This window comes from Mandrillus leucophaeus, unplaced genomic scaffold (genome assembly GCF_000951045.1).
Source record: "Mandrillus leucophaeus isolate KB7577 unplaced genomic scaffold, Mleu.le_1.0 Scaffold666, whole genome shotgun sequence".
Taxonomy (NCBI): domain Eukaryota; kingdom Metazoa; phylum Chordata; class Mammalia; order Primates; family Cercopithecidae; genus Mandrillus; species Mandrillus leucophaeus.
In genome coordinates, this window is record NW_012107208.1 from 940,834 (window position 1) to 958,360 (window position 17,527).

Below are 17,527 nucleotides of genomic sequence, written 5' to 3' on the forward strand. Positions count from 1 at the left end.
CTGGCAGGCAGGACTGGGATCGAGGCCCAGAAACCGGAGCAGCGGGCAGCCGGGAGGCCTGGAACGGGGCGAGCGCCATGAGCAACAAATGCGACGTGGTCGTGGTGGGGGGCGGCATCTCAGGTTAGTCGCGGCTGTGCGCTCTCCTTCCTCTTCACGCGCTCGGACAGGTGGCTGCCTGGGGGAGACGCGGGGGGCGGCCGTGGGGCAGGGGCTGACCCTGCAGTCCCCAGACTCTCCATGCACGGGCGGGGCTCTAGTGGGTCCGGAGTGCCGTGCACTGAACCCTCCTTTGGAGGCAATTTTGGGTGCGTTCCTCGGACCCAGAGGCCAGAGGCTGGAAGCCTGTTGCACCTCTGGGGCCAGACTTTGAACTTCTCCCCCAGAAGGCTGCTGGGCCTTCGCTTGCTGGAATTTTCGAAGCCAGGGAAAAGGGGTGGGGAGGTGGCACAAAGGTCAGTCATTTGCTCCAACTTGACCTGGACACTCCGCACCCTCGCTTGGAGCAAGCATGCACCGCATCGTGTTGTTGTCCTGGCATCGGGAAAACGACCTTGAACAGAAGAGGTTGGAGCCTGGCCAATCGATTGCCAAAGACTTTCCAGGCCCTCCTGATTCTTTGAGATTCTGTGATTGTCATGGATCTAACCTGAGGCTGCAGTGCCTTTTTGGCAAATGCCTGTTTTCCTCCTATCCCTCTCCCACCTCCGCTCCACCCCACCCCACTCCTAGCGCGGGGTGGCCAAACGGCAGCTTTGCTCTCTGGTCTAGCCCATATTTGGCAAGGATGGGACAGACACTAACCCCTCAGCCACAGGGGGCTGTGTACATACCAAGGGCACCGAAAAATAGAAGCCAGAAGAAGGGATGGGGGTAGTGGGGGCATACACCCTCTGTGGAGGATCTGGCAGATCCTATGGGATGGGGTCAATGGGAATCAACAATGCTCTCAGTACAGCCTGTTTAATGGCCCCCTGGGCATGCTTTGGCCCACCTCCTAACGCTGCCTAGTACTTGAGCAGTAATTAGGACACCTCCAGACCCGTGGATGTGGTGTCTAAGACTTGCCTTAAGGAATTCTCAAGTAGCCTTCGGGAAGTAGGGGTTGGCCTTGCTCCCTGCCAGGAGGGCAGGGCAGAGTTATTCTGACTCTCCTGTGGCTGGAGAAAAAAACGAAGGCATTGGGTGTTTGGTGCTGACCGTGGTCCCGTCCTCCTGCCTCTGCTCCAGCCTTCCTCCCCTTTGGGTGGGATCTCAGGCTACCATGTCTGTCTAGCAGGCTCAGGTGAGCTCACCCATGCCAGGCCCTGTGCCTGGTGTTGCAGGTACATAGATGTGTAATCACAACATGCTGAGGTTGGCCAAGGCTGTGTGTAAATTCAGTTTTCTTTCAGCATTTTTGACATTTTCTCTCCTAGAGGAACTTGGACTTAACAGCATACCTACTTAGGTGTTTTAGAAAATATTACTAAGTGCCTCTTGATACTGCCTTGCATAGCACCCCATCCTACGGAAGCTGAAGTTTCTCTTTTCAGGCCCCCCAAAGTCATTTTCTTACTAAAGTATGCCTAATGGGTTCAGATTTTTCTATTTTCCCTTCATAATTTGTCCCTTTCTGATTTATACTCCAAGCCTTCAGGTTCAATCACATTACTCATGTTAGACTCATCTGGAAAAGGTAGATAAGGGTTTAGCTATTTTTGCAAGCAGTGGTGAAACCTCTGCGTTCATCCTCCCAAACTCTGATCAAAACAGGGTACTGATGAGTAGATCTGACTTTTCTCAAGAACATTCCACGGAATAGGCATTGTTCTAAGAACCAAGAAAGCAGGCTTCCAAAGCCCAGTCTTACTCAGTTGCTTCATCTGCTACATGGGGATAACACCAATTAGTCACTGCTAGATTACAGGGCAAGTGAAATAATGTGAGTAAAATAGCTTTGCAGAGTCTGAAATATGGCACAAGCTCCTCAAGAGTTTTACCCATTTATTCAGACAATAGGAATTGAGGGAGACTGTGTAGGGGTTTCAAAAATGGATCATATTGTTCTTGCCCCAGAAGACTTGTCAATTCAAGAAGGGAGATGGGATACTCACAATACAAGGTAGAAGGTGGTGCGTGCCTTGGGAGGGGTCCATTCATTGATTCATTGTTCATTCATGCAGTGAACACTTACTTCCTTTTCCACATTTTGTCCCAAAAGGAATGAAAGATGATTTATACAGGGCCATTGTTCCTGGGACCCTCACAAGCTGATGTGGGAGATAGTCAAGAATAATTACTACTCTTTGGCCTATGACAGGTGCTTTAACAGTGCACATACAAAGTTCTAGGGAAGGTGATTGGAGAGAACATCAAACTCTGTCTGAGAAAATCTGAGAAGAACTCACAGAGTTGGTGACATCTGAACTGTGTCTTAAGGGATGAATATGAATTCACCAGGAGACTAGATGAAGAAAGCATTTTTAAACTAAAGAGCAGCTTGTGCAAAACCACAAAACTGTGAAAGAACATGGCAACGTGTAGGAGAACTTAAGAGCTTCATTGTGGAGAGTTGCCAGAGGGATCTGGTGGGAGAGAAAGCTAGAAAAGTCAGTTGGGATGAATTGTGGGGACCCTTGTATGTCAGAAAGGTTTAGATCTTTCTGTGAACAATGAATGGCACTGATGATTTTTTATTCACAGAGTGCCATGCATCAAATGCCGTGTGTCACATCTGGTGGTGATATTAGCAAAAAGGGGATATGAAGAAGAGGGAGAGAAGGTTTTGGGAATAGATAGGACATCTAGAGTTGGAGGTTCTGGGAGAGGACACCCAGGGAGAGAAATCTAGCAGTTGGAACGAAATTGGGGTTACAAATGTGTACGATGGAGGTTTTAGTAGATGAAATGGCCAAAATCGAGAGTGTAGTGTATAGAATGTTCGAGTTCGTAGGTGACCAACCCAATGATTTATGTTTTAAAGTCTCTGGATTTGACTCTGGGTTCTAAACTTTGTTAATTATTAAACTTGTGACATTCTGGCCGTTCCCTGATAATTTTTAAAGCTGTCAGCAAATTTTAATCACTCCCTTTGGGATAAACAGAGACGTACTGGGAGGATAGCTGGTTAATACATAACTTTCTTTCTTGATGTTTTAAAAGTTCCAAGATAGTTGTAGACTAACTTTTTAGAAATGTGCATGGTGTATAAATGAGTATTCACTGAAATCTCTTTTACCCGAGGGGCAGGTCATCTCCAGAGACTTGGCAGAGCAATGACATCTCCCACATGGAACTGGACAGCAGCATGTTGCATCTGTCCCCCATCTCTCAGTTTTAGTGTTTGGGTTGGTGGAGCCATGGAAACTATCTTCTGCAATTCTGGAATAGCTCTCGTTCAATCCCCAAAATAAAAGCTAAAAAAGGCAACTTGAAGCAGAAACAAGAAAGTTTTGGCCAGGCTTGGGAGAGGAGATTTGGTCATTTGAGGGTGGCAGCCACTTGTTTGAGATCCCTGGAAGTGTTGGAACCAGACTTCCAAATTGTAACCAACACCTGGTAGGTGATATTTGTGGCAGGGAGAGCAAGACTGGCTGTAGGCTAGTGGTACCGGCTTTGGCAGGGAATGTCAGAGATGGCTCATAAAGGGTCATGAGTTGAGGTGTGTGGTGGGCCCTGTGGCCCATGTGTTAATGGCAAAGCCTCTTTCTCACCTTTGGTGAAGAAAAATGGAGAACTTCCCTGGGCTCCTGTAACCCACTTGAATGTCCTAAAAAATAATAATTATACGGATGTGCCTGGAAATTTGTATATCCTAGTCAAGGAAAGAATAGACAGAGGTAATACAGCAATATTAAAAGAACGTAGGATTTAACTTGGAGGGCTGAGACGGGAGGATTGCTTGAGCCCAGGAGTTTGAGACCAGCTCTGGCAACATAATGAGACATGGCTCTACACACACACGTGCGCACACACATACACACACACACACACAGCTGGGTAGAGAGGAGTGCACCTGGAGCCCCAGCAACTCTGGAGGCTGAAGTGAGAGGATTGCTTGAGCCCAGGAGTTCGAGGCTGCAGTGAGCTGTGATCATGCCATTATATTCAAGCGTGGGCCACAGACGAAGACTGTCTATAAAAAAAGCCGGGGGTTGGGGGGGCGGGGGGCGTAGAATAGGTTTTAGTGTCAAACAAACTAGTTATGAATCTCATTTCCTATGCTTACGTATATGGAACCTTAAAAGGTATATAACCTCCCCGTATTTCAGCTGCCTCATCTTTAAAATGAGACTCATAATGCCTTCCTGGCCGACTTGTTTCAAGGATTGGAAAGAATGCACATGTAGGACCATAAACAGCGATCACTTCAGCTTTGGCTTATAGGTGCCTTACACTACCTTTTTGGAAATATATCCTTGTTTGTCTTGTAGAGTTTTTCAATCTAAGGGAGCAGAAACAGGCATTTTTATATAATCACTCCTTTTCACCAACCAATAATTTTTCTGGATGTGCAGCATAGATAAGGTGGCAACAGGACGCCATGTATACTTGTAGGCATCAGGAGAGACTTGCCTGGCTTCAGCCTCATCCTGGCTCAGTCCATTCCTTTATCCCCCTACAAGGGGCCTGAGGAACTCAGGCTCACTTTGGGCTGTGAGACCCACTAGGTTCCGCATCAGGAGAAATTCTGGAAGCCTTAGATCTGTACTTCAGCCTCACCTCAACCTGGCTGTTGTTCCAATTCTGATCTGGTCTTCATTAAAGCCACTTGTTTCCTGTCTTAACTACAATAGACGATAAATGCATTCATAACAAATGATATTATTTATTTAATAATATTTAATAATAAATGATAAAAAGGTAGCATATCAAGCATTGTCTACATGCTGTGCAAGGTGTTAGGAGCTTGATTAGAATGACAAAAGCTCTGTGAAGGTTAAGAATGGCAAAGCCTTGTTCTTTCTGCTTGATTCTATCACCCCTGGTACACAGTGATGGGGCCGGTTGGTGGGCTGTGCGAGCAGAGCCAGTTGCCATTAGAGTCACAATTTCTAGGCCCTCACGTGTCCTCAGAAGTCACCAGGGCAGGCTTAAGACTTGGCTTGGCCATTGACAATGGCCACAATTTCCTTCTCTTCTGACTGGGTATTGAGGTCTAGACTCCCTGCCATACATACAGGGGCAGTGCTACGTAGAGCCTAGGGGTTAAGAGCATAGTGTCTACCCTGGTTCCACCACTAACTAGCTGTGCCACCTTGGGCAAAATAGTTAACCTTCCCATGCCTTAGTTTTCTCATTTGGAAATGGGGATAATAATGGCATCTATTTCATAAAGTGGCTGAGAGGATTAAAGGAGAAAATACAAAAAATACAAAAAACTAGCTGGGCGAGGTGGCAGGCGCCTGTAGTCCCGGCTACTCGGGAGGCTGAGGCAGGAGAATGGCGGGAACCCGGGAGGCGGAGCTTGCAGTGAGCTGAGATCCGGCCACTGCACTCTAGCCTGGGCCACAGAGCGAGACTCTGTCTCAAAAAAAAAAAGAAAAAGAAAAAAAGAAGGAGAAAACACATGTAAAGTGCTTGGAATGTGGCTTGGCATTTGGCAGGCACACAATAGATATTGATTATTATTGTTCATCAGGCTGACAAAATGTCCGCTAGCAACTAGTGGTCTGAAGTGCCAGTGCGCCAGCTTCGTCACTGTCAAACTTTGGGTTGAGGAAGTGGTTTGTGGCTGTGCATGTGAATGCACTGACACACACACACGCGCGCGCACGTGCACGCACACTCAGGGAACATTAGCCTGTAACAGGGATTCTGCTTCCAAGCCCTGTTTTCTTGGCTTGTATATGATTTACTAACACAGATGATGTGAGAAAGTCAGCAGCTTAATTTAAACAAAAAGCTTTAACTCTAATTATTTTAAGATATATTTTAAGAGATAAATATGTCAGAAACTATAAACGTAAAACATTCTTATATGAACGGGAAGGAAGATCACACAGCTGTTAAACACAAGGGCACTGGAGGCCTGGGACTTGGGTTCAAATCCCATCTGTTCCCCAAAATGTGGAGCTTTGGCAATAGGGGTGGCAATAGTAACAGTGGTTAGTTTTTTTGTGGAGTTCAATTACGGATGATTTTCATTTTTTTTCCATTTTCTGTAATTTACAGATATTCACAACAAATATGTGTTATTTCTGCAACTCATATTTCCAGAAACACCATACTCTTCTCTCTCTAAAAAAATTCCTCAAAGTGTAAATCACCAAGATGGAATGTGACTGCATCTTTCATTTGTATCAGTGGCCTTTCTTCTTAAAAATATTTGAGGGAATTTTTGTTATTAATAAATGTGGTTATTGTCCAGGCGTGGTGGCTCAAGCCTGTAATCTCAGCACTTTGGGAGGCCAAGGTGGGTGGATCGCTTGAGGTCAGGAGTTCAAGACCAGCCTGAACAACATGGTGAAACCCCGTCTCTACTAAAAATACAAAAACTTAGCCAGGCATGGTGGCGCATGCCTCTAGTCCCTAGCTACTTGGGAGGCTGAGGCAGGAGAATCACTTGGACCCGGGAGGCGGAGGTTACAGTGAGCCAAGATTGTGCCACTGCACGCCAACCTGGGCCACAAAGTGAGACTCTGTCTAAATAAATAAATAAATAAATAAATAAATATGGTTATTAATTCTTCAATTTATCCTCTGCAAAAGATGCCCTGCTAGATATCAAAAGCCCTTTCAAAGAGCTTGTCTCTTCAATTTGTCTTGGTACTTCTTCAGCCAAGTTTCTTCAATTTGTCTTGGTACTTCAAAAGTGGGGGAATGTTCCTGGGCTAACTCCTACAATTCTCAATAAATGTTAACTTTGTTATTTGTACAAGTCACTGGGCAGTATTTAATTGAGAGCACCCTGGAATCATGCAAGATTGAATACCCTTATAGGGTGCAAAAGTGAGCCAAATTGAGGGGCCATGTTCAGGTGTAATATGTGTCTGAAGAATGAGTGTTTTTAGCCCCACAAGAGAATGCTTTGGAAATTTGCTCAGATTAAATATGTACCATTATGCTTTTGCAAGGATCTCATTCGCTGGGCTTAATTTATTAGTAATGTGTCTGCATAAAAGTTGTTATTTCCCCTAAGAGGAGGCCACAATGGTATAAATTTCCTTCCTGATTTTGAATGTTCAAGGAACAAACTTAGAAGACCAAGTTAAAAACTGCTTTGCTTTAATAGAATCATTGGTGACTGAAGATGCAAACATCTTTAGAGTTTTACACACTAGTTAAGGTCGCCTGGTTTTACATCCAAGAAAAAGCACATTTAGGGAGGGAAAAGGGCTGGCTCCAGACCTCACAGCCACTTCTTTTGAATAAAATTACTGTCCTGGAGGATGAGCCCTCAGCCTTAGGAGAAAATGCAAACAGAAGGGCATCCTGATCAAATGATGCCAGGTGGGAGGTTGGAATCACTAATAGTTTGAATGCACTATTTCTACTTTCTGTTTCCATGCTCACAAAATGGAGCCATCTTCAGCCTCCTCCGTTAACTCAGTAAATAAAAATACAGAAAGCCAATTCCCTGTTAGCAATGTTTCCTAAGTCAGCATACATTTATTTACTGAAGGAAGGTATAGAAAAAGAGTAAGGCTAAGTCCCCAGCCTCAGTAAACTTAAAATGCAGATGGAGACACAAGACTAGCACATACACGCAATAAGGAACAATTAAAATAATGCGTAATTGAATTCTGAACTGTGGGACCCAAGGACTAAGTTAGAAGAATCATTAAAGACCCCAGGAGTTGGAGAAAGTCTCATTAAGGGAGTAGAATTTAATAGGTTCTGAAGAACAGTCCAGGTTTGGGAAGGTAGAGAAGAGAGAGGCTTTAAAGATGGGAGGAATCATTTAAATCATAGGGCCAGAGACTTCAGTTATCAGGTGATATTTATATTTACAGGACAGTAGAAAGTTCAGCTTGTCTAGAATAAAAGGATGGGGAGACATGGGAAAGAAAGTTAGTAGGAGTGGGGCAGGATCCAAAAATGAGTGATTGAAAAAGCGAAAAGTTAGGTTTTTCCCGCTGTGGGAAACAGGAAGGCACTGACAGTTTATGCTATAAAAATAGGGTGGACGGTTGTGTGCCTGACAACCAGGGAAGCCAAGACATGGATAGAAATTCAGGAAGAGGTTGAGAGGTGATCAGCTGATTATAATGTATTGGGTTATTCTGAATGCCCAAGGGAAGTTTCAAGAGAAATGGGGATAGAAAGAAGGCAAGAATGAGTAGAAGGAGGTCTCCAAAGATGCACTTTGCTTTCTTCACTGTCTTGCTGGCAGCCTATCCAGAAAAGAAGTATCACAAACAATAATTAGTGGTAATTTAATGAAGTTGTAGGCACTCCATAAAACATTCACCACTGTTACTATTGCCACCTATATTTTCTTTATGCAAACTTCCCTCCAAAGTTTTATCATTGGGATTGAAGGACATGACAGTATTTACATTTTTTCTTCTTTAAAAAACTAAAAACAGAGATTTTCTTCCTAAGGGCTATGGCCCAGTTTACTAAATGATAAAACGTGTATCTCTGGCAATCTCAAACACAAAGTGAGTAGTTCATCTTATTTGTTATATAAAAACTGTCAGCCGGGCGCGGTGGCTCACACCTGTAATCCCAGCACTTTGGGAGGCCCAGGCGGGTGAATCACGAGGTCAGGAGATAGAGACCATCATGGCCAACGTGATGAAACCCCGTCTCTACTAAAAATACAAAAATTAGCTGGGCATGGTAGCGTGCACCTGTAGTCCCAGCTACTTGGGAGGCTGAGGCAGGAGAATCACTTGAACCCGGGAGGTGAAGGTTTCAGTGAGCCGAGATGGCGCCACTGCACTCCAGCCTGGTGACAAAGCAAGACTCCACACAAAAATAAACAACCAAACAAAAATGAGAAAACCTGTCCTTTAAATGTTTTGTTTTGTGAGAGGGGGCACCACCAGCAAACATCTTCAGGTAGGTCTGACCTTTCAAATGTTAGTCATCTTACCATAGTCTCCATTTAATGGCATCTTAAATGTCATATACTATCTAATTTCCACTTTATGTCTGAAATTTGAGCTCTTGATCTTATGTTAGGCATCTCTTAGCTAGGCCATTTTCAATTCTATTCTCCTCTTCATCAACATTTATCAGAAGTACACAATGATGAAGGTGTCCTACTGAATCCTTAGTTTTATTTGCTCTCCTTCTAGCCTAAATAATCCTCTCTTTTGCTTAACCTCTCCAACATTTTTAATGATTCTTTTAATTGAATTTGGAATCCTTACTTCATATTTTGAAGTTGGGGCTACTTTTTATTCCTGTGATCCCACTTGTGTGTGTGTATTAAATTGTGTATTGATATTACGTCTTTAAATTATATCTCACTTCTTTGGGTTATTTTCCAGTTTTCTACATTAAAGAAACAAGCTCATTGGAAGAGCTTTTGTTATCCAGCAAAGCATCTTTTTTTAAGAAGGATAAAGTGAAGAATTAGTAACCAAATTAGTTAATAACCAAAATTACTTCAAACATTTTGTAAGAAGAAAGGCCACTGATAGAAATGAAAGAAGCAATCACATTCCATCTTGATGATCTACAGTTTGAGGAAATTTTTTAGAGAGGTGCGAGTATCATTTTTAATAACATGAATGCAGAAATAATACAAGTTTATTCTGAAGATCTGCAAATTATAGAAAATGGCAAAAAGAAAATGAAAATCTTCCATAATTGAACTCCATAAAATATTTACCACTGTTACTATTGCCACCTATATTTTCTGTATGCAAACTTTATGTTGTATTTACTGTACTTACTTGTATCCCCTTTAAAAATAAATACCAACATATTATGTTTACCTATGTTTTAAATGTTTTTTCATAATTTTATAACATTAGTTCATATGATTGTATTACAACTTGTTGAAATCAATCTCCTATTGCTGAACATTTGTGTTTTTTTCAAACTTTCTGCTATTTTCAACAAAGCTGTTATGAACCTAAATTGTTGCACATAATTCTGATTTTTTCTTTAGGAAATTTCCAGAGACAAATGTTAGAAACCTTTTTAAGGCATTTAATAATTATAGCAAAATTGTCACCCCAAGAAAGTTTTACCAATTTACCGTCTGATGGAATTGTAATAATGGAGTTCTTAGCCATTTCAATAGGAAACCAACATTTCCTCCCCACCCAACCGTTCCCCAGATGGTACAGAGATAATCAAGATTCTTTACCAGTTTGCAGTTATAATTTAATGAAGTTGTAGACACTAGAAATTAAAAATATCTTCAGTTTTGTAACATTTTAGAACATTTTAGTGGTGGCAAGTAAATTTTGCTCTCTGTAACATGCAGGAAAGCTGTTTTTTTTTGTTTTTTTTTTTTTTTTGGTTTTTGTTTTTTTTTTGCAATTACTACCTTATGCCTACCATTATCTACTGGGAACATATACTTTTATAGTACTTTTAAATTTATTGGTTACCATCTAGCCTGTGCTTCCAAAAGTTTACCGTCATTAATTAGATAACTGTTGTGTTTCCATGCAGAAAAGAAAAGAAAATCGATAGCTGTGTAACAAACCATTTTCTATGATTAATTATTTTTACCCATCTAGATAAAACATGAATATAGCCTTTGTTCACAGTCTATTGTAACAGCTGATCAAACAGCTGTTTCATGTTGTACATTTTAATTTCCTCTGTATTTTGCATTCAAATCCTGTGATAGAGTTTAGTTTGTTTAGGAGACCCATAAGATAGAGTCGACTGTTTCAGAATAGCCCTTTTATTCTGTGCCAGTTAGTCGAAATCAAACAGACCTTGTTAAGCACCGATGATAAATACACATAAAGGCGTGCACTAAAAGAGTAGTCCTCGTTCCATCAAATGTATTTCCCTATGTCTTGTTCTGCAGGGGAGAAAAAGAAATTTGTTCACTCGTTGATTCATTCAGTCATTCAATAAACGCTTATCGAGTGCCCTATTTACCAAACATTGGGCGAGGTGTGGGAATACACAGACGGGTAATACATGTGCCCATCATTCAGGGGTACACCAAGCAGAAGGAGGCAGATATGTAGAGGTGAATGTTCGGAGGGGTGATGGGTGCTGAGAAAGACATGCTTATCTGGATCAGATGAGACAGAGAAAAGGAGGATAGCAACTTCACCTCAAGGTCCTCAGAGGCCCTGAAGGAGGATTTGGCAATGGAATTTACTGGATAGATAACCAGCAAATTCACATGTTCTTCTTTGAAATACAGCTTTAAGTAGTTGGAACTTAAATCTATATTCTAATATACATAGAGTGTTGAAATTTCACTTTCACTCATTGTATAGTGGATGCTATAGTAGGCTGTCCCACTACCTTCAGGACCTGCTGAGAGTGTTGGCTGCTGCTGGCTCACAGCCAAGTCCCTCTCTGAAAGTCACCCTTGACTGAAGGGAGCTGACTCACCCAGGCCTTTGTACCCTCTTGCTTCAATGCAGGACAACTCTGAAGGGCCACATTAGCCTGAGAGCTCACTGTAGGACTGATTGATTTCTCTGTTGTGATTGCATCTCTCAGTTCAACTCCTTCCTCTGCCCAATCCTGCTTCCTTTCTTTCTATGTGTTGAACCCTGATAAAGCTTCTATGTGCAAACCCATCCCAGCTGCTGCTTACCAGGGGATCCTAAGCTAGACAGAGGATGACTGAACAGCATTTTTGCTTAGCATGTCACAAGATGTTCTAATCATGAAGCTTCAGCCAGTTGAAGGGAGAAGCAATTAAAAGGCATGACCTTTCCCATGTCCTTTTCTTTTCTTTTCTTTTCTTTTCTTTTCTTTTCTTTTCTTTTCTTTTCTTTTCTTTTCTTTTCTTTTCTTTTGAGACAGAGTCTCACTCTGTTGCCCAGGTTGGAGTGCAATGGCACTCTTGGCTCATTGCAAGCTCCACCTCCCAGTTTCACGCCATTCTCCTGCCTCAGTCTCCCGAGTAGCTGGGACTGCAGGTACCCACCACCATGGCTGGCTAATTTTTGGTATTTTTAGTAGAGACGGAGTTTCACCATGTTAGCCGGAATGGTCTCGATCACCTGACCTCGTGATCCACCTGCCTTGGCCTCCCAAAGTGCTGGGATTAAAGGCGTGAGCCACGGCCCATGTTCTTTAATGGCCTCCATCAAGGATGCAAGAGGCCAGTAGGGCCTGGGGAAGGTGCTTAGCCTCATCAGTTCTGGATAATCACTCTTTGGTGCCCTGAGAGCTCCCAAAGTAAGGGTGAAAGGTAGAGGTTGATCACTAAGCCGGCCCAAACACTCTCTGGGGAATCCCATTCTTCTCTGACCACTTTGTGTGCTGATTCAGAGCTGAAATTTAGAGCCTCTGCTCTGGAAGTGCTCGAAATATGGATTCCTTCCTTTATTGGAGAAATCCATGGCAGTACAACCAAGAGAGAAATTATGAAACAGCCCTAATCTGTGAGGACTGGATACAGAAGGTTGGACGCTGTCCATCTCTTCCAAGCCACCACTTTGGATCCAGCTCAGATTCTGGGTTCTTAGAAAAATAGTACTGTTGGCACATACCTCTATTCTTTCCCTTATCCTGTGACCATTTCATGCAGCTTCCTGTAGGATTTCTCACAGGGTGTCGAAAATGCTGAAAGTGATTATGAAAAAAATGGACAATGGAGTTCTTGATGGATAAGGGAGAAAGGGAGGTTGTGAGGGAGCAAGCTGGTTCATAGATTCAAATGGAGATGTTAATAGATTGGAGGTCTTTGTGTCATTAAAGAACATTTATATTAGAGCAGTTTGAGCAAGTGAACTAGAAAGATAGGAAATCACGATTGTGAGGGGGTGTTCTATAGGGTTTTGACCTTTTGATTTGAAATAACCATTGTTTAAATGAGTTGCAACATTTTGAATCAGCATGTCCAGGGATTTAATTTTCTATGTGATTCAAAAAATGATGTAAGAGTCAGAAAAATTATTTCCTTTCATTTTATTTTATATTTACTAATCTGCTATTGTTTTTACAACAGGGCGGAAGAGACAACTATCCATTTAATCTAAGTTTAGAGATTGACAGAAAAGTCCCTCTCTTTTATTGAGAAAGACAGGAATCATACACTTTGGGGTCCTAAAGATTCTAAGTAGGTCTCTGTTAAAATTGGATGCAGGCCACTGGGGAAGCTAACCCCTCAACTGCTTATTTGCTATGTGAGTGATGTACAGCAGCGTGGGGAGGGGAACCAAAGCAAGGTGCTCAGACTACGGCAGCGCAAAGCGGCTGGGAGACAAAGGCAGGCTTTATCTCCCAGCTCATTTTCTTGAAGATGATTAGAAAAGCATAGAAAAAGTCAGAGGCTGTACAAAATTTAGCATTATTTAAAGTCTAGTGGGAACAGCACTTTGTTCTTTTCCAAAACAAATTATAATAGAGGGAGAGAGATCTTGTCCTTCCCATACCCCATCAAACTACACTTTATGCAGCTACACCATTAGTGTTATGACACCGTTAGCACTTTGAGAATCCTGTTCTCTGACTGAAAAAGAAAAAGCACATTGTTTATGGAAGGGTCTGTAAAAGGAAATTGCGGGCTAGTCTTCAATCCTGTGATTCAGCCTCTTGTATTTACTATCTACCCGAAATCTTTGCTGGCAACGTGCCATTCTATCCCCGTCTGCTACGAGGCTATCATTTAGAAAACATTAACTGAATGCCTCCTGTATGCTAAGTGCTAGGAATGAATAATCAGGTTCCAGTTCAACACATTCACACACACACACACACACACACACACACAAGAATTGATGTGAAATTACATTTTCTCTGCTTATTTATTTTTGGCGCATGCACAAAAATGTACTTTTTAAATGAAAGAAGCCTCTCGGTGCCTTGAAAGAGCTTTGCCTTTGGACAAAGTTAGAATGGATACCAAGATCACTTTGGCTTTGCTTTCCAAGTCTCTGTCCTCTGCTAGCTTTTTAAGTTTTACTCATAGGTGGTATGATATTTCTGGCCTTATAAGGGGTATAAGTAGAATATCATACGTGCCTTTTATGTTATCAGAAATTGGGCCGCACACAGGAACGGTCAGTGTCTGAAAGGAAATCACATGGTCCTAGTTGATAAAAGGCAGAACATCCAAAATATACCACCTGTGCCCTGCTTCTCTCCCCTTGTTCCTTTCTCTCTGATTTCATAGAGAATGTGTCCAAGGGGGAAATGAGTTTTCTGTAGATAAATCAGTCGGCCAGTCCACAGTATTGAGCTTCCAGTGGACAGGTCTGTGAAATGGGGAAAAATACAAAGAGGTTGAGATGACAGTAAGTAGGAAAGGTAAAAGCATTTTGCATGTAGAAGAAAAATCATTTGGGGCGTGCACGTGCTTTATTTCTGGGTTTTAGTTTGTGATCAGAAAACTAGCAGAAGCTGATGAAAATGGGAAAACATTTCTTTTCTCCTATTGTGTTCTTTTAAAAATATATTTCGCCAAACAGATATTTTTTTTAAATCTGGCTTCCTTCCCCCTAGATAAAATCCTTTGGAAGGAGTCTGTAGGTTTAAAGGTTGCTTGAGAATACATTTAAAATTAATCTTTAAAATTAAAGGGATTAGTGAATTTTAAAATTCCATTGAATATATATTTTGTGTAAAGATGTTTGAATACTTTTTCTTAGAAAAAAAAGGATTTTTAAAAAGAAGCATTAGCACTTATAATTTAAACCAGCTTTTAAATGATGCATCCTATGTATAAATTTTAGCATCATTTTTCAATATTTTAAAAATGCAATGAAGGCCTCCATGACAGGTGAAAAATGATATCTGCAAGTAGTTTTTAAAGTGGGAGCTTATTCAATTTTGTAGTTACAGCTGTATGTGAAGAACAAACAAAATACATGTGCAAAATATAATAACAGCAATATCTGCCTGGTATTTCTAAAGGACTTTGGTTACATATAATTCTTGTACACATGATAAGGAAAGGAGTGCTAATTTTTTCCTCAACAAATACAGCCTTCCTAAAAGGTGGTCTGTGCAGTATATTGGTTTGTATAATTCATATATTAAGTGAAAGGAAAGAAAGAGATGAGTGGAAACACTTAGCTCATACTGTTGTCTAGTTGAATATTGTTTTTTCCATCTTTGACACTTGAGTTTTGTAGTACAGTGCAGTATGGGGTGTTTAGAGCCTATAAACTGTTATTTAACTAATACTGTTTTCTAAAATACTTTCCATGATCTAAGAAAAGAATTTCTAGTTTCTTGGGCTATGTATTAACTGGGCGTTCTAAAACGTCACTTCTCCTCATCACTTCCATGGTAGCACAATTTCCTGCTTCCCTCCTAAATCACTAGTGCTCCACCAGTCTCCTTTGCCAGCTCCCTTCCTTTGCCTGCTTCTACTTCTTTGGCCACTAATGTTTCCGGTTTCAGGAAGTGAAACCATATTCTGGCCAGGTTTCAAGCCAAGAGTCTTGACATTTGTAGCAGACATTGCAGGGATCTCACCAAATCTCCTTGGCACTTATTTTCATACACATGAACTTAAGGCCTCTGTCTGATGCTAGTTTCTGCCCGCAGGCTTTCTCTGGCCACTGGAACTCCTCTTGGCTCAAACCCAGGCAGGCGAGCAGTGGGAGTGGGGCTAATGTTTCCCCAAAAGCAGCCATCAGTCTATGACTAACATGATTTGATGGATGAGCAACTCATCTTCCTCATCTCTTAGGATAGCTAAAGTGTGTTCCACACTGTCTCCCGGATTTCCCCACAGTTGCCCACAGTGGTAACCACTTAACTGTCTCCATGCCCCTCCATTTTGTTTTTCTATTATGATAAAATATACCTAACATACAATTTACCGTATTAACTGTTTTTAGGTTAGAGTTTAGTGGCATTAAGTACATTCACATTGTTGTACAACTATCACCACCATCCATCTCCAGAACCATTGCATCTTCTCAAACAGAAACTCTGTACGCATTAAGCAATAACTCCCCATTCCCTTCTTCCCCAGCCTCTGGCAACCATCATTCTACTTTCTATCTCTATGCATTTGACTGCTCTCATACAGAATGTGTCCTTTTGTGTCCGGCTTATTTCACTTAGCATAACATCCTCAAGGTTCATCCTTCTAGTTCATTCTTACAGTAAAGGAATTACAAACTTGTGAATGGGAAAAAAACAGATTGGATATTTTTTAGTCACAAAACATATTTATTTTCAGAAGTGATGCAAACATAGTTGCATCACTTAGCTTTGTTCAAAGACAAAGCTAAATATTTGTCGACTTTCACCTCATTCCTGCCCTCCTGAGGTGACCCGTGTTAACAGCCTGGTGTATTTCTTTCACACATTTCTCCTGGAAGGGCAATTTTTCTAAAATGTAAATCTCATGAGGTTTACTCTTCTGCTTCAGATCTTTCCATGGACCCCATTACCCCCAGGATAAAGTCTGAAATGATGGCTATGGCCCAGAAACACTGAAGACCTGAACTCGACATACTTCGGATGCCTTTTTTCCTGTGACTCTTCCTAGGGCTCTGTAGCTACCCTGATCCACTTTGAAGTTCTTGAATAATCTGCAACCTCTGGCCTTTGTACCTGCTTCTCTCACGTGTAGTCTTCCTAGTACCCTTGACTTAGGTAACTTTTGATCATTCTTCCAAATATATTCCAAAATTCACTTTTAGTGGTCCTTCCTCGTCTGACAGACCTGTGTGAATTACATTAGAGCCTGCAGCCAGAAAAAAAAAAAAAAAAAAAAAAGCTTTTGGGCAAAGAGTCACTCGCTGTAGTTCAAGTAAACAATGGTTGTTAGTAGAAGTGAATGAGGAAGGAATATGGGTGCAACATCGACAATACCTGCTACAACATTTTTCATGAAAACCTCTGAATCACTTGAAAGAGCAATGATAATAATAATCAATCTTATTGGTTCTAAAATTTTATCTTCATAAGATTTTTAAATAATAGCTTTGTTGAGATATTATTCACATACAATTCACCCATTTCAAATGTACAATTCAGTGGGTTCTCATAGAATCACAGGGTCTTATGATCATCACTCCAATGTAATTTTTGAACATTTTGTCCCCCTAAAAAATTTTGTAATTTTTGAACATTTTGTCCACATCCCTTAGCAGTCATTTCTCATTCCCCATCACCACCGCCAATCCCTCAGCTCCTTACAACCATTAATGTACTTTCTGTCTCTAGATATATGCCAATTATGAACATTTTATACAAATGGAATCAAACACTGTGTGACCTTCTGTGTCTGGCTTCTTTCATTTAGCATCATGTCTTCAGGGTTCATCCACGTTGTAGCATGGATCAATATTTCATTCCCTTTTAAGGCCAAATAATGTTCTATAATATGGGTATACCATAATTTATTTATCTTTTAATTAGTTGATGGACATTTGGGTTCTTTCCAATTTTTGGTTATTATGAATGGTGCTGCTATGAACATTCTTGTACAAGTTTCTGTGTGGAGATATTTTTATTTCTCTTTGGTATA

General features: G+C 41.4%; 1 protein-coding gene across 2 annotated transcripts in view; it reads left to right on the forward strand.

Annotated features, from left to right (window-relative positions):
• Positions 1–6: 6 nt before the first annotated feature.
• MAOB (monoamine oxidase B) overlaps positions 7–17,527 on the forward strand; it is a 130,854-nt gene continuing 113,333 nt past the window's right edge. The window contains exon 1 of one of the 2 annotated variants that reach the window (XM_012001604.1): positions 7–123. In XM_012001604.1, the coding sequence (XP_011856994.1) occupies positions 78–123 (46 nt within the window). In that variant the 5' untranslated portion in view covers positions 7–77. The remainder of the gene's footprint in view (positions 124–17,527) is intronic. The other variant, XM_012001605.1, reaches the window with a different exon arrangement.